Below are 24,997 nucleotides of genomic sequence, written 5' to 3' on the forward strand. Positions count from 1 at the left end.
AGTTATGGTGTTAACTCCCTCATCAATTACCTAACATAGCTTAAGATTAACTCCCCCAGTCTAATTACGATGTGCTTTTAGTCCTATTCATTTTTAGATCTGTTCAGTCACTCAAATATCATTTGTTATGACCTGACCCAATTTAATGATAATAGATTCACTTTATGTATCTCTAATTTCCCCTCACTATTTATATAGATTTAAGATAAAATCAAGTATGGAATATGGACAAATGTGACGGCACTGCTACACGAGGAGGAGACTTCATAGCTCAGGCTGAGCATTGTTTCACCCAGAAATCTGTACATTTACCTCAGTAGCAGATCAACAAGGCAAAGTATGGAGAAGGATCTGTAGGAGAAATTAAGGAGATACATAGTAAGGCAGAACAACAGAACGCAGGTGTGGTGGCGATCGGATGGCAAGTGCTCTACAGAGCAGAGGAAGGGTTCTACAAGCCCTTGGCACCTGGAATGTCGACCCACTGCAGCTGCAGCTCGACTTCACCTCGTTCCACATCTTTGAGCCTGAGAGCGAGGTCTTGAGTCACCTGCCCATGGCACCAGCGCACAACGCTCTCTTCCGCCAAACAGTTCTGTCTGCAGGGCACCACCTTCCGTATTATGGTGCCCTCGGGAACGCCTTGCGGGTTCATCTTCACGGCCTCCAGAAATGGGCGGATGTCGAACTCCGCATGGCCCATGGCGTCATCCTTGGTGAACCGGTCCTTGTCGAACACTTGCTGCACGCAGTCACCGGTGGAAGATGATGAAGCATTAATGACTAGGAAGATGAAATATAGTATCGCTCGAATTCTTAGTTTGGAACACACAAGCCTGACTGGAAGTGAAGGATCCTCGATGCAGAGTGTCAAGTCTTCGTTCCAAACAGGATTAGTATTCTTTTTTATTACTCTGGTCTTCAATTTCTGCAGCAAAATGAAGAAGAATGAGAAGAACAACCGAAGAGAAAACCACTAGATGCATCATATGTTCTGGATGGCTCGGCGGCAAAGAATGATGCCAGGTTTTGATCAGTATCATTCAATAACCATCATACTGCAGCATCGAAAGGTTGTCAAGAACTTGAAACGCCAAAGCTAGCAGAACTCAGAGGAACAGGAGAGAAGAGATTGGGGAGGAGAACCTGTTTGCCCATTCGGAGGACGACGTAAGGGTCGCTGGTGGTGACATCTCGCACGGCGAGGTTTACGCCTCTCGCCACCCGCACCCTCAGCAGCCCCAGCAAGTGCTCCACCATCACGCCCCTCCTCCTCCTCCCAAGCCGCTATCGGTCTCCCACCACAGCAAGAGTCGAGCTGCTCATATAGAGGAAGAGAACGAAACAAAGGAGGTGGCAGAAACGTGCCAGCAAAAAAGAATACTACTGCAACGCACGTTATGATGCTTCAGTCTCTTTTATATATATATATATATATATATATATATATATATATATATATATATATATATATATATATATATATATATATATATATATATATATATATATATATATAATACTCATTTTGTTATCTGTACAATAATAAAAAAATTATAGCACAGGAAGAAATAAATGTAATACAACAATATGTCTAAATCTCAATATACAATATCCAAGTTCTTCCTACAGTTCATTGCCCTTCAGTTTCCGCTTTCAAATTCTGAAAACAAAAAAAATACAGTTCAACTTGAAACATTCTAACAGAGTATAAATGAATCTTCGCAAAAAGTTGTCATGAACAAGAATGAATAGCCTGATAAGTTGCAGACATCCGACGTAAAAGAAGAGAAGAAAATTATGAAAAATCTATTTATTATGCTGAAAGCCACGGGATATTTTGTTCATCATGAAGCAATGGCTGGTCCATGAAAATATGAGATAATTGGAAGAAAAGCCAATGACATCTTTAAATCATAGCAAACTCATGGCGGCACAAAAATACTTGATCGGTGCTAATTGTTCAATTTTTAGAATAGGAACCACATACAGAGATGCATTTATCCTTCATAGAGCATGTTATTGGTTTAGTGACAATATCTGTAGATCAATTGTTTTCTGTAAGCAAAGAGTACCATCTTCTGAAAAATATAATGGACCATGGCTGCCCGTCGATACAATGCCACTGAAGAAAAAACTAGCTTGTAGAAGAAAGAAGCACTGGAAGAAAAAAATCTTCAAACTGAACCAATTCTTTGAAGAACAAAAAGAAACTTGCAGCCTTCCTTGTGCATTAAATTTTGCTCAAAGCATGTGACTTGAGGGGAAACATGGTTGCTGAAATTTAAGAATCTTCAAACGAACTGATGGATCCTAACAGAATCCTCAAATCATTGATGTCATCGATCACTCCCATGTATTCTGATCTTTGATTATGTATCTCAGCATCCAATGCTGCAATCATTCAGAAATTAATGTTTGTATTAGCATATGACAAAGTGAGTTGCATGTCTGCCTTATACTAAGATATTAATTACAAAATCATAATTTTAACTTTTAAAGGCCAATGTACCAGAAATTCATCTAAACACAGAAAGTCGACAACATAAACTATCAAATAATACACCTTCAGGGATTTCCATCAAATACACTGTTGATAAAGGAAATAAAATAAAGTCCTTATGAATTATTGATGCTCTTTAAAAATTCAGCTTTGTGAGCAAATATCTTCGGTTCAATTACATTAGCTCTTAAACAGCCCCTATCATGTTTCATTTCCACTTCTTTGCACTTCCAAATGGCTAGCAGTACCATGTGGCAGTATCAAACAACTTAAAACACTGTTTTCCAGCTTTAACATTCCATCAATTATTGTTAACCTTTATTTCCATTATGGCATGACCAAATTATTAGTCTCTGTCATCTTCATATTAGCCTCTCAGCAACACTGAACACAAATTTTTTAAGTTATTTCAGATATAAAAGTTATCTGTCCTCCACCACAAAACTTAATGCAATGTATAGCCAACTTTCACCACAGTCCCATGGTACCTACGTCATGTAATGTTGTGTTTTCAAGTTGTGGACCAACGAAGAGAACAATCCTATCTCTCTGGTGGGCAAAAACCATCACCCATCATATGACTCACAGTCCAAATAAGCTGTAAGCTTGCGAATGAACCAGAATAAGGATCCAGTACTCTCATCTTGTGGCTCGTGCAACGTGAACCGTCTTTAGCTTTAACCAATATGTATTTGAGTCTTAGTTTGATTAGCGACAGTCTTGATAACGATTTTCTGTAGCAAAAGGCAAGAACTGGGAGTCACAAGAAACATATATTACCATAAAGAGAAAAAACATAAGAACAAATAGTGTAGAACTTTTACACCTATCACAGGTAGGATTTAAGAAAGAAATATTCTATGACAAGAAATGATTAACTAATTACCTGAATTAGACTTGTGAATTTCTTGAAGAATCTCTTCAATAAGTTCCTCAGTAGAATTTTCTAGGGCAGTCATTTTCTTAGTCACAGTTTGTTTCTCATTTTCAAGTGCCTTTTTTTCTGATAAAAGGCGACTTAATTCGTTATTTTTCGCAATTGTCATATCATCTTGAAATTCACAACATTGAAGAATGAACTTTTCCCTAATAAAAAAAATATAAAAATCAAAATTTGACCTTACAAGATTATTCACTGATCACATTCTTGAGGGATCAAAATAAAGGTACAATTCTGATAATAAGAACATAAAAATTTACATACATTTGGAACTAATATTATTCGATCATCTGGAAAAGGCAACACAAGGAACACATTCTTAAGATGGCTTATCAATCAAATATACGATACTAGAATGAACAAATATGGCGTTAGGGACATAAAAATCTATGAAATTTGAAATCAACAGTAAAGGTACAGACATAGTCATCATAGTTATTTAAGGAATATGTCAAAAGTGGACAAAATAAGAATATGTATCATAAATGCTTAGATAAAAAAATGCTAACAATATGCTGAATGATTAAGGACTACTCTCATGTTTAAGATGCTTCGGTGAAGAGAGAAGTGAACCACTAAAAAATTTACCATTGCAAGCACTTAGTTGAAAATATTTCAGGTTTCATAGGAATCATGACAAGGGAATTTTGTTGAACGACCTCAGCTTGCCGTGTCTGTGTCATTTCTTGGGTTTCCAAAATCCTAGACACTCCAAATGGCAAATCCAAGAATTCGAGTAGAAACATGAATATAGACATGTATTGTCAGTTTTTCAATGAGGTAAAACTAATGTTCTAGTTCATCTACGTAATAAATACTGAAGACATTTTATAACCTTAAGCTCATTCTGTAATTATGGTTCACTATCTGTTTTCCGATTGAAGAGAAAAGATCATGCAGTTTCAAGATAATAAAAAAACAAAAAAATGGCAACAGAGATGAACTAAGAATAATCGATTAAAAATCTCCATACGTAAGAACATATATAAGTTGCAAATGAAGATTCCAGGAAATACCTTTTATCATAAATTCTTTTCTCAATGATATCACGGTTAATCTTTAGAGATCCTGATTCCCTTTCCATTGATTCTGCAGAGGCCCTTGAAATGGCTGTTCAGAGAGGAATATCAGGTGTAAGCAAATGAATATTTTATAATTTTTCTTATGCTTACTATAGTATTCATATTTCAGGTTTTGACAATAGCAAATCACCAACAAGCAAAATTTAGGACAAGTTAAAAGACAACAAACTTAACTAGTTAAAAAGAATAAGTATCAGAGTAACTAAAAATGGCCCCTTGATGTGCCCCATGCGATAGGTAACAGCTGACAGTCAATTGACTTCAGTCTTGTGCCAATGAGGGGACCGGAACCACTAAAATAAAACGAGCATGGTGGAAGACTATCCAGACTTGATCCACCATGAGATCCAAGAGTGTACTGGGCTGTATGTGGCAATATAAAAAGGATGTCAGAATTTGTATGTGAAAGATAGTTATATCCAAGGAGTCGCAGCAAGTGTGCTGGGCACCTTACTGAGATATACATTTTTGTTTCAGCCCCTGAATGGCACAAGCACAATACTCTATTCATTGTCAAACAAGAACTCTAGGCAAGAGAACCCGGAAAGTATGAATTAAAAGAGACATTAGTCTAAATTAGTCAGACTAACTATAAATAAGAATATGAAGAAAACATCATAAGCACAAACCATTACCAGCTACTTGGATTGAAGCTTCAAGCTCAAAACCCCTAATTGTTATGATCTTTGACAACTCACATTCCCTCATGATATGACCATCTTCAATTTCAGAAAGCTTTAAAATTTCTGACTCAATTTCTCTTGTCCTCTGAATATTCTTCTCAATCTCTTCATTGACCTACCGAACACCATTCAGAACAATCCATTACTATCTTGAAAATAGCTTGTCAGTTTTGCTTCCTGTCCAGGAAAACAAAGATTCTGAGACAAACTATTATAGTTTATAAGAAATATTAAAAAAGCAAGTTCACAAGAGAAGGAAAGTCGAAAAATGCAAGGAATTTGGCAAATCTGGATGCCACAATTATCAAATGGCTATTAGTATTCTTAAATTTAACATGACATCACACCGAGTCATCCGGTGGTAACAAGGAATAACTAGTTGAGTTACAATCGGCAAAGAATGAGATCTAACCAACTAAATGTCGTGCCTAGTTAGAAACAATATCATAAAACATCACTAACATAATGGGTTAATTTGACATCCAGGATTGCTGAAATATTGAGGCCGTTTACATATTTAGGTTGGTTAAGATCTATTAGACATGGCCGGTCTATTGAATCCAAGAATGTCTTTACCTCCTTGTCAGTTTTAGTAATTCAACCTACCACTCAAGTCACTTGATTTCTTGCATTTTCGATTTCAAGAATTATGAGCGAACTAGAAAAATGCACTTTCCAACTATTCTTCTTCTTTGGCATTACCAATCAAGCTTGCTAGATTTGTGAGTCGTAGAACAACTTTTCCAATCAAACGTAAACGAAAGGAACACAAACGAAAAATGCTATATCAGGTTGCTTGCATCCGTAAAGCTGCCTCATAAATATGGTGAATGACCAATGCATATCACTTACCTAATAACGTAAGATGCGAGGATTTCTCCAATAACAATTCATCATACTGTTTAACATCAGAAATTGAACCCGTAATCCACCAAACAATAATCGGGAAACCTGTTCAGGTTCTGGTTTGGTAGGTTTGTCTAGGATATGGAAGACCTAAATCGTCCTGGATGGAGAGATAAAGCGACAAAGAGGCAAGGCGATAGATGTTTGTTGAATTGACTTGACAGGAGAGAGAGAGAGAGAGACTCGTCACCTGGTCGAGCATGTCCTTAAAAGAGGATATCTCGCGAAGAATGGCGCCGGAGTCCTCCATCGTGTTCGACATGTCGATCACGGGAAGAGCGAGGAAAGGCGAGGTCAGAGCCCACTGACTCGGGTGCGCTTCCAAGGAGATACGCCCGCTATGTGTTCGAAACAAATTCTTTGGGAAATTTCCGAAAAAGCCCTTTCATTTTTCCTTTTCCTCGCTTAAGTTCTCGTTCTATTAGTTTCTGTTACTTAAAAGCAGTCTCCTCGCTGGCAGCTGACGTGGCATAAATAGAAACGGATAGAATAATTCTCAAATAACAAAAAGAATTAATCAATTTACCCAAAAATCCCTTAGTAATCCAAATAATACTCTTATATTTATTTTTTACCAACAATATCTTTTTTATTTAATATATGGACGATGTACTTGAATCAATTTGTTTGATGCCAAATAGATTTGTGGGTTAGTTTGGTTCAATCGAGTTGTCTCGATGAATTCGAGTACGTTGAATCTCGGATTTTGATAATAAAATCAATTGATAAGTGTTTATGATTTGATCTGCGTTTTGAGTGATGCAGGATGCTTCGATAAGGATGAGACAATTAAAGCAGGAATAATCATGTTGGGCCAGAAGAAAAATGTCAACAGATTGGACGTCGAGCCGGTGGATCGGTCAACGTATCGACAGAAGGCTTTAGGTCATGGATTCGGGCATCGGGTCAAGAAGAGCGGATATTGAGCCAAGGATATCGAAGTTGCAGAGTCAACTAGCCGATTGGGCAATAGGCCGCAAGAGAGGACGGTGCACCGAAGAATCGGACGAAGCGTCGATGGACCAATGACATGCCGGACAACATGATTCATGCTTAGTAATAATTGTCTAGATCGAAGTGTGTTTTACATGTGCAGGATTAACTACGATAATAAGGCATAAAGCCAAATGAAGTCTCGGAGTCAAGGACGCGATTTCGTTGGGAGTTCGAGAGTTCGTCGGAAGTCCAAAAGTTCATCGAAAGTTCTATAGGAACCAACCGAGAAGTCTAGGAGCTTGCCGGAAGAAGCTCATCGGAACTCGCCAAGAAAATCGTTGTGAAGTCTAAGAGCTTGTCGGGAGTCAGCTAGAACATTACCGAGAGATCGTCAAAAGTTCGTCGGAAGCTCGCCGGAAGAAACTAAGACTTACATATTTATTTAGCTTAAGTATGTCTTAGATTTTGTAATTAGCATGTATTTGGATTTGGAATTGGGCAAACCCAATTATGGGTCAGTTGGGCCCATACAAGGACTGTGTTGGACCCAATAAAAGGCTCAAACAATTACCTAAGAGGTGAAACCGTCGTGACACAATCTCCGAGACTTTGTCAGGCAGTGGTACCGCTAGTCTGGGCAATGGTACTACCCCTGGCAGGGTGCTAAGCGATGGTACCATCAGTCTGGGTAGTGGTACTGCCCAGCACAGCCTCCCAGGCAGTGGTACCGCTAGACTGGGCGGTGGTACTGCCCAGTGTAGTGTTAGTGTCAGACTAACACTAGCGGTGGTACCGCCCAACATAGATGGTGGTACCACTCGGACCCAGGAAACCCAGGATGAGATGTTTTTAGGCTACAAGTTTAAATCAACTTGAAGCTTACAAATACCACTCTCATCCTTGGTTAACATACACATGCACAGAGAATTTAAAGAGGGTAAAACGCTGTTGTAATCTCTTGTGAGAATCCTCCTCTTATAGTCTAAGTGTTAAAATAGTTTGAGAGAAGAGTGAGTGCTTGTAAGGGTTGTCTCCTAAACTCGGTAAAAGGAGAAGAGGGGTGTAAGAATGAGATTAATCTTCGCCTATTAAAGAAAGATCGATAGTGGATGCCGGTGGCCTCGACGGAAGAGGAATCAGAAGAGTGGATGTAGGGCACGATGATCGAACCACTTTAAATCGGTTTGCATTTCTGTTTTGCTATTTATCTTAACTGCAAATTGCTTTCCTTGCTTTACATCAACTACACTTATGTATGCTTTCAATTTAAAGATATTTCCGAAATGATTTCCGTCGAAATTAGATTTTATCATACGAAGGTTTTTCAAACCGACGTAATTTTTACCGCTGCACTAATTTACCCCCCCTCTTAATGCCGACTCTTTTCCTAACAGAGTCAAATCCATTTGATTAACTCATGAATCATTTCTTTCGCCTCTTTTTCCATGTGTTCCTCCTTTCTCTTTCTTGTTTTTTCATCGTATTTTATTTTTAATTATCTTTTATTGTTCCCTCCCTCGTCTGCCTCGAACTCTTTACGATTTATCTATAAAATTTATTACATTTGAGTTACACTAGAGTAATAGCTAAGTTATATTCATTCATATAATTTATTAAAAATATATTACTTTTATATAAAATATTTTAAATTTATCATAAAAATTTTAGAAGCATATTTTAGTAAAATTATCAAAGTTGTGATAATTTTATTTTAAAATTATTTAATTTTTTAAAAAATAAGATAGATGATTTAGTTTAAGTTAGTTCAGTTTGAAGTGCCACTAAGCCAACATAAAAAATATAAGATATAAGATTTTATGATTAGTTTTATGAAGAATAATTTTATATAAAAATTAATATATTTTAAAGAATATCTTAAGTTTTTTTAGTTTCGTAATAATTTTAAGATAATTTTATACCTTAATTAATCCATTTAGAGCTGAACGAGTTAATCCATTTTTATGCACGATTACTAACCAAAAAAAAAAAAGAAGAAGATAAACTTCATCACCTGCCATTGACAATGTGGTCATCAATGACTGCTATTTTAAGCGAGTCATTTCATCAAATACTCTGTCTACATCGTCTACCATCTTATACGTTTGACTTCTCTTGAACGAGGCGATACGGTACGTCACTGTCTCGGGATGCCAAACCCCTCTGATACGTCAACCGATCATAACGAAGGGTCTCAACAGTCGTCCACAGAGACGACGGCGACCGTCTCGTCGCGCAGTCATTTCCGTGCTGCTTTCTCGTTCTAATAATAAACGAGTGAATTCGGGTGTAGTTTTCGAGGTATTCCCCACCCCGCTCCCTCCTTTGACGAAGGGGCGAATCCGTGCCATGTTTTCGACGCAGCTCGGCGTGCTCGGTCGCTCGACGATTCCACAGCGCGCCTTGGAATTCGTGGGCCAGGAGAGGAGGAGGAGGACGTCAGAACTGAGAACTCCACTTCGACTGCAGGTTACTTGTGCCAGACCAGAGCAGAGAGGTGAACTCGCCACGGTGGGTCCTCCCCACCGTCAGATCCAATTCGTAGGCGGTGGATTTTGTCGCGGAATCACGGCGTCGCCATGTGTTTAGAATCCAAAGCTGGATTTGATCGAGTAATCCGGTCGGCAGCTTCGTTCTCGCTTTGGTTTGGGGATGGCCAAGATAAAATTGGGCGCTTTCATCTTCTTCTTTCCTTTTCCTGTGTCATCTTCCTCTGTCTGACTTGAACATTTCTTTCGTGATCCTTCCTTCGGTCTTCTTTGGGCGGCTCCTCGTTTCCCCGGTCTTCTGCGATCGCTATCCCCATCTACATTGGCAGTTCTCGACGCATCCGGGAGCACCACTCCGCCTCTGTTTCTCTCTCCATATAAACGAAAGAGGAAGATCCGTGTAGCCATGGCGGCCAACAAGTTCGCGACCGTCTTGCACAGGAACGGCAACAAGATAGCGGTGGTACTCGCGTACGCCGTCCTGGAATGGACCCTCATCCTGCTGCTCCTGCTCAACGGGCTCTTCGCCTACCTCATCGCCCGGTTCGCGGACTTCTTCGGCCTCAAGCCCCCCTGCGTCTTCTGCTCCCGGGTGGACCACTACTTCGAGCACCGGGCCGATGGTCGCGGACGCCGCCAGCGTGGCGCCTGCCGCGACCTACTCTGCGACGAGCACGCCGCCGAGGTCGCAGGGATGGGTTACTGCGCCCGCCATCAGCGGCTGGCGGAGGCCGGGGATATGTGCGAGGACTGCTGCCCGTCGTCGTCGCGGCCCGTGGAGACCGCGGTGCTGTCTTGGATGAAGCGGAGCGAGGAGGGGGCGAAGGATCTGCGGTGCTCGTGCTGCGACGTCGTCATCGAGAGCGGATTCTACTCGCCCTACCTCTTCTTCAAGCCTTATTGGGACGTGTCGGAGAATGACCAGAAGGGGAATTCGGTTGAGGAGATTGCGGTGGGCGATCGCGAGGAGGGTTTCGAGGAAGACGCCATCTTTGGTCGAGAAAAGGTGAAAAAGTGGGAGTTGGTACCTCCAGATCCATCTGATCGATGCCATGAAAAGGAGGAGGATGATGATGAAGAGAAGGTGGGAAGAAAGGAGGCAACGTGCGCTGCCGATTCAGAGAGGGCGGCGGAGGAACAAGAAGAAGAAGAGGCCCTCATCCAATCCTCCGACGCCTGCTGTTTGGTTGACGACCCTTCCTTTGAAGTCCTCACTCGGCGTCTGGGAAACATATGCGATGACGATGAGGAACGGTTGGTTCCGGTACAGCTGATCGACTCTGCAACCATGACGAAGAGCCCTGCTTCGTTTGTGCTCAGTAAACAACGCCAGCAAGAGCTTGGGCTTGTTGGAGGGGAAAAAGATGGCGGGGTAGTCGACATCGGAAGCATCGCAGAGGAGAGGAAACCGGTGGCTTTCGCTGCAGAGAGGACTGATGCCATGGCTCTTGATATCGGGAGCATTACAGAGAAAAATGGATTGGATTCTTTTACAAAGATGGCTGATATTGTTGAAGTGAATCCTTTGGGGAATGTTGGAGCTGTGCAAGAAGCAAAAGTTCTTGATGTTGGATGCGTTATGGAAGAGGTGAAACCATTGGCCTCAGATGCAGGGAGCGATGATATCTTTGGAGAGAATTGTTCTGTTGATGTTGCAGCAGACCAACATGCTGATGATGTTGACATGAGAAGCATGGCGACAGAGGTCTCTGCCGGAGAAGCAGCTGATACTGTTACTGATAATTCTTCCGACATACACGAAGCTCAACAATGTGCCATGACTGTTGATGAAAGAAGCATATCAGAGGAAAAGGCATTGCCCTCTTCTAAACAGAAAGCTGATACAATTGAAGAGAGTTCTTCTGAGATGGATGGAGCCCAACAACTCACCATATCAGGAGAGGAAAAGGCATTGGCCTCTCCCGAAGAGAGGGCTGATACCATTGTAGAGAATTTTTCTGAGATGAATGGAGTTCAACAATGTGAAATCACTCTTGATACAGGGAGCGTCTTAGAAGATGAAAAGATACCATTGTCTAGGATGGAAGGGGATGATATCGTCAAACAGAATTCCATATATCTTCATGCTTCATCTGATCATCAAACCATTGCTCCTCAAGCAACATCAGTTAGATCACTTGAAGATGTTGTTCAAGTGGAATCATTAAGGAGCGCGGAAGATCTTCCTGAAACAAAAGGTAAGATGATTCACTTTAGGAAAGCAATTTTAGTCCTTATTTTGTTGATATAGTTAATCATATTTTATGTGCTTATCAATATTGCTATCTTCTTGTTGTAAACATACATTTTATTGATGACTATAGATTTTGAAGAAGACAACAAATTGATCGATGTGGACACTGGTTGTGGAATATCTACAGGAAGTGAGATATGCAACCAGGAAAACAGTGATCATGCACATCCTCTTGAGCCAATTTTATTGTCAGAAAGATCAAAAGATCAACTCTCAGAGAGCTATAATGAGATGACTACTATAGACCAAGGTACCAGCTTCAGATCATCCCTTTTATGAATCTTCAAGATAATCAAATTTTCATTTTCATATGACCGCACGGTCATACGCTTAACTCTTATGTGCTAATTATTGCCTCCTCTTTGTTGAAGAAATATTGGTTACTGAAACTGAACCAATGGTGGTGACTGCTGCACAAAGGCCAGACCATGTTGCTGTGTTTGCAGACAATAATGAGATTGAGGAGGAGAGAGTACCTGAGACGCCAACTTATCTTGATGGTATTCATGGTTTAATTAAAAGTTTTTTTCTTGGAAGGAGAGAATCGGGAACAGAGTCTCTAGATGGAAGCGTTGCCGGTGAGTTTGAAGGATGTGATACATTGACCGTAGATCAGCTTAAAGCTGCTTTGAAGGCAGAACAAAAAGCTCTGAGTGCATTATATACTGAGCTTGAGGAAGAGAGAAGTGCCTCTGCCATTGCTGCAAACCAAACAATGGCAATGATAACCAGGCTTCAACAAGAGAAAGCTGCTATGCAGATGGAAGCATTGCAATATCAGCGGATGATGGAAGAACAGTCGGATTATGACCAGGAAGCATTGCAACTTTTAAATGAGCTGATGATGAAGAGGGAGAAGGAGAAACAAGACTTGGAGAAGGAGCTAGAAGTGTACAGAAAGAAAATTCTTCGATACAAGGCCAAGGAGAGTAGACAAACCGCAAAGCACAAGGTCAATGGTATTGCTGGAACATTCTCTACTTCATCAAGTGCTGAAGACAGTGATGATCTCTCCTTCGAGGTCCATGAAGGGAACGGGTTTGCGTATGATCCTGATGAAAACAATCAAAATACTCTTGTTGATGATGTGTTAAGTTCAGGGGCAAATCAAGGCACTGCAACGCATACAATCACACTTAGGGAATCGTTGGATGATTTTGAGGAAGAGAGGCTCTCAATACTTGAGCAACTCAAGGCATTGGAGAGTGAACTTCTGACATTGGATGATGAAGACTCTCATGATTCAGATGCCATAGAGCATATTACGGATGAAAGTTGTCATGTTTCAAATGGAAATTATGGACCTTCAGGTGATGATTTACATGACGATGCAAATGGTTTGTCAGTTGATCTAGAGGCTAGCAGGAACCTACATGGTGAACAAAGATCCTCGGGTTGTAACGGGAAGAGGCTTCTTCCTCTCTTTGATGCCATAAGCGAGGAAAACGAGGCGGCAGTTGATGCTTCAACTAAAACAAATTCATATCTTGCAGAGAAGCAAAAGAAGCTTGCAATTGTGGAAGAGCTCGATAACATCCACGAGAGACTGCATGCCCTCGAGGGTGATAGAGAGTTTATCAAACATTGCATCGGTTCCTTGAAGAAAGGAGACAAGGGAATACATCTTCTTCAAGAGATATTAGAGCACCTTCGTGATCTGAGGAGCGTGGAACTCCGAGCGAGGAACTCATGCAATGCTCTTGTTTCATTGATGGCTTAGTATGCAAATGATGAAGGTAATTTGGTTCGTCTCATACCTTCAATCATCACATTCTTTATGGTACAGCCATAAGCTGCTTATTCATCGGACTTGAGTTACGGTTTGCTACTTGTAACAATTTTCCTCTACAATTGTACTCTCCACTCCATTCGACATAAAGAAATGTGCACCTAATAGATGTTCCACATGCATTCACTCACACTCACACCTAACGCAAAGGACAAAGACACATAAAATGTCCCCCTTCTCGAAGCCATCTATCTGGCTGATATTATCATTATGGCGACATTGATTATAATAGCTTTGAAATCATTGTACTACAGCATTAACTCTGAATTAATATCTTTGACAGATGGAGGCTACATTATTGGAGTGTGTTCCAGCGAGGAAGATGGTCACACCAGGTGAAATTGAGCTCCTGATTTCTGTATTTTGTTGGTGTCTTTGCAAGTGTATAGAAGCAGACAATGGATGGAAGCTGCTTCTCCAGGCTAAGTTTTTTGTGGGCCATTTCTCTGTTTTGTTTCCTTCTATTTTTTTTGTTGTAGGGGTCCATCACCATTGCTGTGGAGCAAAGGGGGATGAGGCAAAGAGGGGTGGTTGGGCAGCCACTCACAATGTGATTGTGGCAGAAATCATAGCTTCCAAAGCTGTACAAAGTCATATATATATATATATATATACATATATATTCCAGTGCCAGCTCCAAGTCCAGGTATACAGCAGCATAAAAGAGAGGGAGAGAGAGAGAGAGAGAGAGAGAGAGTTGCATTTGTTCTTTGTTTTCTTTAACTTCTTTCCTAGAGAGGGAAAGTGGTAGTTGTATGATGATGTTTGAGGAAGGATTTGAAATATATATTACATGTTTTACATGCAGTGTCCCTCAAGGACAAGATGTGGTCCTTGAGAATGTCTTTTGATACTTTCCACATGCAATTAATTAATTGTAAGCACAGATTAGTGAGTAAATGATGCTCCATAATGCTCACTAGTTGTTCCTATCAAGACCACAGACAACCTGGCCGCTTATTACTTTATCTCATGGTTGGCCCACCAAAGGAATAGGTAATGCCATTGGGGTTGTCTTCTCATTGCTTTCAGAGTTGTGCACACCAAACTCACTGTTAGGGTTTGGGAAAGAAGCTTGGAAGAGAGTAGGCCTCTAACTTTATAGAGAAAAAGATACTAGAAGATTAAATATAATTATTATTATTCTTCACCACCTTTCTCTCACCTTATATATATATATATATATATATATATATATATATATATATATATATATATATATATATATATATATATATATATATATATATATATAAACAATATGAGTGAGTTTTAGAATTTGGGAAGAATCAATATATACAACCTTATTGTTGAATTCAATATTTGAATTATGATGTCATAGTGCAAATGAATAATCTAAATGCTTGTGATACATCAAACTTATAAAGTATTATCCAATGAAGATAGTGATATAATAGTTTGAATTATATATTAATGAAATAAAAGGGAAGATTTGATAGCATGATATGTTCCTACATAGTGACACAATTTTGACCACAAAATGACACATGTTTAAATTGTTAAGAAGGAACACTTTTAGCAGATGAAACGTACCAATTGCTTATATGTTTGGACTCCTTATGAATCATGTTTTGCTTTAGAATTGATCATTGGTGAGTCAAAAATATAAATCATTTCAAGGCCATGGTTGACCCGATACCTATTTTGGTGGTGGATGATCAACTTCACATTCACCATCAATCATCATCACGATTCTTTTCGCGTGACGTGCATCAAAGAATGTGTACAAACACAAACAAATTGTTTCAAATAATACTTTACCCTCATGTAAAGTTAAAAAGGATTTAGAATCTAATATATACTTTTTATTTTAAATAAAATAATAACTTGAGCATTAAAGTAATCTCGTCGGATGCTTCCGATATATTCGTAGAAGACTTCTCGAGAGTTCATGAGATAACTCATATGCTAACCATAATAATTCCTTAATAAAGAATTGATCAAGTCGACTCGACCCTTTCATTTTAGAATGATGATCGAATTTTCCACTAACAGCTCATTAGGGGTTTGGTTTTGGGTTAAGGCATTGTGAGCTTTTGTGGATTGGATGGTTTTTCTCGCCGGAAGGCATTGTGACGTATAACTAAGGAGGCCCAAAGGCCCAACTTTATTTGGTGAACTAAACAAGCGTTATATTCTTTATCTAAATACTAATAAATTATGTTATAAGTTTATATTTAGTGATGTCAATGTGATAGGACACGACGAGAAATGCTTCTTCTATTATCATCCCCTGTACTGGGAATCCTTATTAGGGGTGGAGAACCTTTGGTATTTTCGTATCTTCATAATTAATTCATTCATTCAATTTAAGAAAATAAAATTACTATTAAACTTAATTAATAATGTTAAAATTTATATATAATAAATGATAAATATATTTAAATATAAATAGAATCAAAATTATCATGAGAGATTAGGGGAAGATGGAAGCGGATCAAGAAAAAGCAATGGGAGAGGAGCCTACGAAACGACAATTGATGAGGCGGGGTCGTAGGGTGGGTGGGGATGATTGCGATGAGGGGGTGGGGGGGCATTATGATGAAGAGAAAAGTAGAAAAACGAAGGGAAGATAAGAAAATATGTGATGGAAAAAAAGAAGAATACTAAATAATCATTATTTTTATTCACTATTCATCCTTTGTTATGGTGAGAAACTATTATTTGTCAACGAAAAGAGGAGGATCAACGAAGACAAAGTCAAACAACCATCACAACGTCAATTAACGTATGAGGTCAGGATGAAGAGTTGTTCTTGTTAAATGATAAGATGTTTCATTTGATTCAATTAAGTCAAATCATTCTTAATTAAATTATGATTGATTCAATTAATATTCATCTAGTTTAATTTGAATAAAGAAAGTTTAACATGTTTAGAATTTAGGCTTAGCAACTTTGTCAACATATTAACGAGTAAAAAAATAAAAAAAAGCTCTACCTATCATTATCCCATATTCATGTGAGTAATATAAAATGCCCTTCTTCCCATCTAATCTCACTAAAAACACGAGTGCATGCAACATTCCTATTTATATTAGCAACTTCAATTAGTTTGATCTCATCATCACTATATTCTCATGGATGCATTCATGTGTTTTAATCCGACTAAACCGAAGTTTAGCCAAAGCCAATGTTTGACCATAAAAATTTCCATGAAGATATAATAAATTGACTAAGTTTTAAAATGTTACCTTAGTGCTTTCTTCATATTATTTTTGGCTAAACTTTGGAAATAATGCATTTATCTCTTTAAATTTTAAAACAACATATACATTTTATTTTATTAATAATATTCAAATTAATCATATACCACTTAATAACTTAAGATTAAAGTATATTAGAAACATATATTATATAATGATAGTTCAATCAACATGAGGAGGATAAGAAAATATTCAACTCATATCTCAAATTTTTTTTTAATTAAATTGATTATAAAAACCTTTCAAAACATATCAATTGAGATCAGTAATAATTTACTATAGACTTATACCCCGATTGATTAAGATCACATCAAAAAGACCTATATGATCTTAGATTTGGTATATTTTTTTTTAGCCACATCAATCTTTTTAAGCATGTGGACCCAATAGAGTTGAGCTCATCTAAACATCATTAACATCTATCACATCACATAATTTGTTAATATTTTATTCTTACCATAATAATAATATTTTATTCTTAAAGATTTTAGAAACTTCATATAATATAATCCAATAATAAAAATTTAATATTTAAAGAAATAAAAAAATTATTTTAGAACCACGCATAATATATTTTGATTTAAAAATAAAATTTAAACATTTAATGAAATCAAAGAAAATTTTAAATATTTAATGAACTACATATAATATATAATTCCTCATTTCTTTTGTTACTAGATTTAGATTTAAGTTGATAGGAATGAAGAAGAAGAAGAAGAATCTCTCCTCGTTTGTATAAGAAATATAATTTTTTTTTAATTTTTATATTTATTTTTTATTTAATGTACTAACAAAAATAAAAATCATCCTACTTAAAATATTAAATAATTAATTTATAAAAAAATTAATAAATAAAAAATCATAACCTAAATTACAGTCCCAACCGAGCTCATCTAAACATTATCACATCACATAATATTTTATTCTTACCATGGTAATAATCAAGTGTAGGGTTTCATTCAATCATTGCTTTAACAGTCCAACAATGGCTAAAATTTAAGGATATTTATTTTTATTTAATGCTGAGACTTAACATTTAAAGAATAAATATAAAAATTAACTTTAGAGGGCTATTTGTGTAATTTTCCGTTTAACTTCCATCGCACCATTTAACTACGGATTCGGATCCAGTCGTATCCGAACCCAATATGCGACCACCGTCTCTATGTTTTAACAGATGTTAAAAAGCAGTAAACGGGGCAAGTCCGATCCGATTGCCGTTGAAACCCACCACCTCTTCTCCTCCGTCTCTGTCTCTCTCTCTCTCTCGCGTCCCCAACTCGCAACTCCGATCCAGATGAATGCAGCCAATTCACAACGCCGATCTCTCAATTAGCAGCGGCAGCAGATGAACTGTACATAAGATCGGGAGTGGCAGAAGGAGGAGGCTCCGAGCCTGATCCGTATGGAGCGGTTGCCGTCGGTGTCGCTGAGGCGCGACCCCGCGGGGCCGCGGCCGAGCGCGGACCCGGAGGCGCTGCGGCGATGGGTGGTGGCCTTCTGTATCATCCGCTTCGACCTGGAGCAGGGGCAGCTGGTGGAGGAGTGCTTCCCCCCGGACTCCCTCCCTCACCACCAACTCCTCCTCGTCGCCTTCTCCTCCTTCCCCGACTCCATGTCCCACCACCACCTCAACCCCAACACCGCCCACCGGCCCTCCTCCTCCTCCTCCTCCATTCACGACTGCATCTTCTCCTTCCGCTTCCCCGCCGCCGCCGCCGACGGCGGCGACTTTCTCTACGGATACGTCTTCAACCGCCGGCGGCAGGACGAGCGCCTCCCGCGCGGTGGCGAGCAGAAGTCGGTCGTCATCCTCTCCCGCTCCCCATACTCCTCCGTCTTCCGGCCGCTTCTCCAGATCCTCGGACCCCTCTGCTTCGACATCGGCCCCTCCGCCCTCGGCCTGGTCGCCTCCCACGTCGCCGCCTGGCCGGCCCCCGCCCCGGGCGCCCCCATGGACCTCCCGATCGGCAGCGCCGCCCTTCGCGTGCACCTTCCCCCGGCCCTCTATGACGCCGCCGCCCCCTTCCCTCCCGCCAACCCATCCGTCCCCCACGGCCTCTTTCACGACGCCGACATATTCGGAAGCTTCCGCGGCCTCCTCCTCCACCTCTGGACCCTGTGGGAGTTGATGCTCGCTGGCGAACCTCTCCTGGTGATCGCCCCAACTCCCCCGCAATGCTCTGAAGCAGTCGCCGCTCTCGTCAGCCTCGTTGCACCGCTCCCGTTTTCCGTCGACTTCCGGCCCTACTTTACCATCCACGACCCCGGCTTTGCCCGGCTCAATTCGCTAGGCGAAGACGAGGAGTTCCCCCCCATGGTTCTCGGAGTGACCAATCTCTTCTTCTTGAAGGCCCTGCGGAACATCCCTCACGTCGTCTCGGTGGGCAGTCCCGGGCCTAATACCGGCCGTGCTCTTCCCGTGGCCAGCCGTTCGGCCTCGACTGGGATGCCCGGAAGGAACTCTCGGCCTGGAAAGCTCAACCTAGAGCAGCTCTCGCTGAACAAGTTTTCCCCCTCGGGCTTGTTGAATGCGATGAAGCTAAGGAGGGAGGGCCCTCTTTGCCTCATGACGGAGCACAAGGAAGCTGTTTGGAGCACTTATACAGCGACGACGAAGCCAGACACCGCCATTTTGAACAGGCTAATCGATTCTCCAAGGATTGAGGAGTCCATGTCTGTTGCCAACAATGAGATATTGCGGCGGCACTTTCTGGAGCTAACAACCAATTTCCTTGCACCCTTCGGTCCCTATCTAAGGGCAACCACCCCTTCAAAGGGAACTTCCCCTTTTGTCGACCCGCCACCCTTGCCTCCGTTTCATGCTGATGAGTTTCTCAGTGGGCTGGCCACAAGAGGGCCAGGGAAGTTCTTGTCAAAGAGGATGAGGTCCAATTGGTTGGAATTGTACAGGTGATAGTGCTGTTGATGAAGTTTAGTATCCTAGTCTTTTATTGGATATTTCCACTTGATATCATCACCACTCTGTATTTGACTTCAACTAATTTTGTTTTTCATCAGGTCCTTCTTGGAAGGACAAAATTTCATGCCCTGGTTCCATAGAAGGCGTGCTGCTGCAGAGCAAGAGCAACATAGGCTATGGAGGCAGGCTCGCATGAGCACTGACATGAATAAGCTTATATCTAAAATGTCTGAAGTGGAGATCGTTGATTCTTTTAATGCTATTGAAAGACATTTGCTTGCAGAGATTCAGGTTTGTTCTTTTGATGTTTGATAATGGTTGGTGAATACTAAATGTTATGCTCCATTTGATATGACTAACACAATGTGAAAAAATATCTCATGCATTTCATATTACACTTGACATGAATTACTTTGAAATGTTTTTACAGGATCAGTTTTCATCCATTTAAATGTTAAACCTGCAATAATGCAACTCATCTGCCCTCAACTTAACATGTTAAGTTGATGAAGAATATGAAATCAAATGTATAGATGTACACGGAGCATACAATATTTTAATCCTTTCTTTAATATGTATAGACGTCCATCCTAACTGTGCTTTCTGCATACGATCTGGATGCTAGGTTCCTTTTCTGACTAATACCTTGATATGGACTCTAGGCTGATAATGGGCCATGTGTTGTTGTATCCTTTGGTCCTTGGTAGGTGCACATGTGTGTGCGTGCTTGTGTTTTAATATCCGTAGAATCTACTGTTGCTGTAGGAGTATCATGGATAGATGATGCTGTTTAGACAGTTAAACATATTGCTATCCAACTTTATAGTTAAGTCAAGGTAGTTGCTTAAGTCATGATGCATATGATACAACAATTAATACAAACTAACCAACAATAATAACAGTTTCATATAAATTTGTGTTAAGTAGAACAAGAAGAAAAATAAAAAACAACAGAGCTTATCACTACTTTTCTCTGCTTTCATCATGATCACTTTCTGATCTATGCCTTCTTTAATTAAAGTGGTTGGCTTCTTTTCAAGACACTTCGTGACATCTGAATATATTGGAAGTCAGTTATCAATATATATCATGGCATTTGAATATGTTGGGAGTACGGTAAGAGAACTTTCCTTATCTTCATTATGCAAAGATTGGAGCTTGCTGAATCCACTCCTTTTTAACTTAGGAAGGGAGATGTCTAGTAAAGCTCTCTCACGAAGTTCTAGTAATTATAGCCTTACTGAATTTTATAATTTTTATTATTTTTGGATGTATTTTCGTTATTATTTTAAGTTGATCTGTTGGAACTCTTTAAAGTCAAAGTTTAAGTCTATTTGGCTTCCGAGTCCTAAAATGATTATTAGCATAGATTACAAGAGTAATAAAGCTATTAGGAGTTGCTTTTGGAGACTGACAATATTCCCATCAGTCCTATTAGTATAAGCCTTTTTTGGTATGATTATGAGACTATTTCTTTTAGGCAATAAAATCTGTAGATCAGATAGGCAGATGCAATAAAATAAAATATGCAATAAAATAAGTTCTCTTGTAAACCTAGTCTCTTCATTGCATTGGCGAATACCTTGATACAAGTCTATCAATTATGCTTATTAATAGTTTACCCTTTAGATTCTCTAGAATGTTTTTATTGTTTATCGTATCTTTTTTACATATTCGTCTCAACATGTTTATCATAGCTATACTATTTCTTTTCTTGACTACACTGTTTAACTTCTGGAATCATTCCCTATCCTATCATGATGATAGTTGCTACCATTTTATTCTCCTCACTGAAAATGTGGAAGAATATTTATCAGATAATCTGTACCAGATTGTTTATCCCCCCTTTAGTTGTCTGCCATCACTTGCCAACAGCATTATTGTCACCACTACCACCATGTTCATCATTTTTCTCTTAACAAAGAGAAGAAACCTTTTCTGCCCCGAGAAAGTTTAAAGCCTCTTTATTTTTCGTCTCTTTTCTTGACTGCTCATCATAAGCATCATAGTTGTTACCACCATCACCACTCCCATTAAGCAGTAAAGAAAAGCAGAAAAGTATACAAGAAATGTCTGCATAACATATATTATCATAAACAATCATGTAACATTGGATGATTGAAATTTTGAAGTGTTTTTTATTGATATTGTATTTTTTATATCATAATTTTCAGAGTTACAAAAATTTGAAATAATAAAGGCATTTTATTTTTTAATACATGATATATGCAACTATTCAGTTGATCATAAGACATTCAGTAAATATTTGAATTTGTTATCCTTCATGAATGTGGATTTGTGTGAACTTCCAATGCTTTCTTCATATGAGTTGTTGCATAAGTTGGTGCATTTGTTTTGAATCAAGAAATTCTAGTATGTTTATTATTTCAACTTTTTGTGGTTGTATCTCCTAAACTTCAGAAATCAGACTCATCTCTCAGTCCTGAACATTACACCTTATGTCTTAATCCAGTTCCAGGAACATAAAACTGCATGATCAAAGACATATTTTTGAATTTTTAACTTACAAACGTTTACTTTATGTAAAATGGCCTTATGGGCAACATTTTTCTCATTTTGTTTTCTGATTCAAGAGGGTGGTTGTGTATGGTGATAACAGTTGTGATGGCCATAGTACTAGTTTTGGTGAGAAGCCAAGAGAAGATGGATCACACTTTGTCATCTTGTTGTGAAATAGTTCGCTCTCTGTCTCTTTTGATTCCCATTAATGATGTTGGTGATGATAGTGATGATAATGGTGGTGGAAGGCGGAGGTGGTGGACCCTAATAATTTTATAACATACGTTTTCTAACTTCTGATTGGTACCTTTGCTAAAACTACCATTCTTTTGAGTTTTCGCTAGTGCTCAAGCTTTCTAGCAAGCTCTTTTTTCAAAGTTATTTCTATTATTTACCCTTTCTAATTTACTGTCCCTGCAATTTCCTTTAGCACACATGTGAAGTGTCTAATTTTTCTTGTATGGTTATTGCAAAATGCTGCGTCTTTTGAATGTAGCAAGAAGTGCCTGACGATAGTTGCTTTTACACATATGAAGATTCTTATCTACCTTCGTGACAACCTGACAAGCCTGTATTCCAATATGTACTCTGACTAGAGAGGAGTGTTTTTTTAACATCTTTCTTTCGGCAGTGTGTTTTATGGCTTCACCTAAACAGGAAACGAAGTCTGTAAGTAGATGACAGTATATAATCATATTCTCTAATACAATAGATCATGTTAAGTAATGGCATGGTGGTGCCCTAGTATCATTTTAGACATGCATAGCCATTCAACTTCCCTTATGCACTGATGGCATGGTGGACTTGATGTGAATACGGTACATACATGCATATATGTGTGAAATATACTACAGAAGTAGAGTGAAATTCAAAAAATAAAAAAGACATCAGGACCTGGCAATCTGCAGCGATGATCTGGTGGCCTGATTATGTGGTTACACATCAATAAACAAGAATGTTGAATAAAGCTCTATATGTGGTTGGACATGATATCTTGACTGGATTATTCTTTGGTGAGCCTTGCTTGGATTAGCTTTGGATTGTCGAAAGCTCATTCACAGCAGAATCTAGGGGTTAAACAATGATTCTTGATGTTAATTTTTAGTTCCTTGCACTAACATCCACGAGGTTATTATATTGTTCTAGTAGTTCATGAGCATTTTGTAAAAAATCTATTTTAGCCTGATGTAGATGTTAAATGAAGCAAGCTAGTTGCACCTGTTGGAGAAAGTTTGGTTCAACTTGTTATGCTTAAGACTATGTGAGGTAATCTGATCATATGTTTTCTCAGGGTTCTTTATTCTTTAATAATGCTGTATGTACTTGTTCATTCATTAATATCTGTGCAACCATCGAACATGGATAATTTAGATATGTGATCATCACATCTGATAAATACTGGACCCTGCCTGATATTATTTAAATCTTCAGAGGGACTTGGTCTGCTTGCTGATATTCAACATTTTTTCCCCATTTGCAGCAATTGGGAGATGCTAGCGAGGACTCTGCAGTAGTATGCCAGAAGCTGCAAGGAGACCTTCGAGTGGTGTTTAATGTTCTTCCCAAGGATATGCAACAGCTGCTGCTCTCCAATCCCAAAAGATCAGCTCTTCTTCAAGGTGACCCAGAACCAGGGAAGCATCCTTCTGTACAGAGTAGCCCAGTTGCTGAATTGAAGTTCTCCTTCCTATCTCTGTGATCTTAGCAGCTACTTTCGAGCTTGTATTACTTGTCCCTGCATACGGATCGTATCGAATCCCACTTATGCTCCCTTCTGTGCTGCACAAGGTCAAGATTACTGGGAAGAGAGGGAGAAGAGACGGGAGGGAGGGGATTGGGTTGAGTTAATCATGAGGGCCAAATTAAGCTATGCCTTCTTTTTTCTGTACCATTTAGAAATTATGTGATTTGTATTCCTTCGTTCTCAGAATCGAAGCAATGTGCAAACTGGTAGCCCGTTGTAGGGACTAAATTCTTTTGACCTGATAAAGAAAGCTGTTTGTTAGATTGGCAGCGCGTTGACTTATTTGTTTGATCCATCCCATCAATGGCGAGGCAATTAGCTTCTCATTTGTTGCTGTGAGTTGTGGAAATGCTATTGTGGTAGAATGAGTTGCTACTTCAGGTGTGATGCGTTCAACCCACACAAATATATAGCTTTGTTGCTCCAAGTCAGGCATCTCAAATATCCGAGCCATCCGCTACATTGTACTCGATGCAAAATGTGTATTAGATTTGCAAGGTAATAATAGAAGAGGCATCAGAGAATCTATTCGAGTCAATGTATAGATGCAGTCACGAGGGATACCCTTTATATAACTCTTTCGACCTTACAAATATCAACAGATTTGGATCAATATTATCAATCATATCCACTTTTACCATTATACCCAAAACCTAACATAACTTTTGGTCAAAGAGCTAATTATATATTATCGCATGTTGTTAGGTACATTTAGTATCTGTTTCTTACGTATTGTTACCAAAGTAAAATATATAGGTTTATTTATCCTATCGTTATAGATTTTACAACGAAAATATGAAAACGAAGAGTAAAAAGATAATTTTAACGTTTCAATTGGTGGTGACGGATAACGACGCTGTTAGGAACCGTGAGTAGTTATTGTGGATGAGGAGAATGACTGCGAGAGGTGAGGGTTTCTTGACAACTACATCGACGATGAGTATGATGACATACTCAACGTCAAATTTCGAGATCGATATTTTTCTACTATCGTTAAATACATCCAT

The 24,997-nt window shown here is 39.2% G+C and overlaps 4 protein-coding genes across 7 annotated transcripts; 2 read left to right on the forward strand and 2 right to left on the reverse strand.

Moving 5' to 3' along the window:
- Window positions 1-263: 263 nt before the first annotated feature.
- Window positions 264-1,402, reverse strand: LOC103987226 (GTPase activating protein 1-like). Its single transcript, XM_009405467.3, has 3 exons — window positions 1,147-1,402; window positions 833-928; window positions 264-742 (listed from the first exon to the last, which is right to left on the reverse strand). Exons 1-3 carry the CDS (start codon window positions 1,258-1,260, stop codon window positions 452-454), a joined length of 501 nt encoding a protein of 166 aa, XP_009403742.1. The 5' UTR covers window positions 1,261-1,402; the 3' UTR covers window positions 264-451.
- Window positions 1,403-1,571: 169 nt separating this feature from the next.
- On the reverse strand, window positions 1,572-6,411 carry LOC103988281 (uncharacterized). Of its 3 annotated transcripts, none has more exons than XM_065153977.1 (5): window positions 6,305-6,411; window positions 5,161-5,323; window positions 4,460-4,553; window positions 2,996-3,237; window positions 1,572-2,394 (listed from the first exon to the last, which is right to left on the reverse strand). In XM_065153977.1, exons 1-4 carry the CDS (start codon window positions 6,374-6,376, stop codon window positions 3,045-3,047), a joined length of 522 nt encoding a protein of 173 aa, XP_065010049.1. In that variant the 5' UTR covers window positions 6,377-6,411; the 3' UTR covers window positions 1,572-2,394; window positions 2,996-3,044. The 3 variants fall into 3 exon arrangements, with proteins under 3 accessions (XP_065010049.1, XP_009405105.2, XP_065010048.1); XM_009406830.3 differs by lacking the exon at window positions 2,996-3,237 and adding an exon at window positions 3,390-3,589 and having other exon boundaries at window positions 1,576-2,394; XM_065153976.1 differs by lacking the exon at window positions 1,572-2,394 and adding an exon at window positions 3,390-3,589 and having other exon boundaries at window positions 3,074-3,237.
- Window positions 6,412-9,367: 2,956 nt separating this feature from the next.
- On the forward strand, window positions 9,368-14,212 carry LOC135641515 (myosin-binding protein 2-like). Of its 2 annotated transcripts, XM_065156894.1 has the most exons (4): window positions 9,368-11,734; window positions 11,861-12,040; window positions 12,162-13,526; window positions 13,863-14,212. In XM_065156894.1, exons 1-3 carry the CDS (start codon window positions 9,943-9,945, stop codon window positions 13,508-13,510), a joined length of 3,321 nt encoding a protein of 1,106 aa, XP_065012966.1. In that variant the 5' UTR covers window positions 9,368-9,942; the 3' UTR covers window positions 13,511-13,526; window positions 13,863-14,212. The 2 variants fall into 2 exon arrangements, with proteins under 2 accessions (XP_065012966.1, XP_065012967.1); XM_065156895.1 differs by lacking the exon at window positions 13,863-14,212 and having other exon boundaries at window positions 9,801-11,734; window positions 12,162-13,594.
- A 3,816-nt stretch (window positions 14,213-18,028) lies between these two features.
- On the forward strand, window positions 18,029-24,251 carry LOC135641502 (uncharacterized). Its single transcript, XM_065156872.1, has 3 exons — window positions 18,029-19,716; window positions 19,825-20,017; window positions 23,727-24,251. Exons 1-3 carry the CDS (start codon window positions 18,209-18,211, stop codon window positions 23,943-23,945), a joined length of 1,920 nt encoding a protein of 639 aa, XP_065012944.1. The 5' UTR covers window positions 18,029-18,208; the 3' UTR covers window positions 23,946-24,251.
- Window positions 24,252-24,997: the final 746 nt, after the last annotated feature.

This window comes from Musa acuminata, chromosome BXJ3-6 (assembly GCF_036884655.1).
Source record: "Musa acuminata AAA Group cultivar baxijiao chromosome BXJ3-6, Cavendish_Baxijiao_AAA, whole genome shotgun sequence".
Taxonomy (NCBI): Eukaryota; Viridiplantae; Streptophyta; class Magnoliopsida; order Zingiberales; family Musaceae; genus Musa; species Musa acuminata.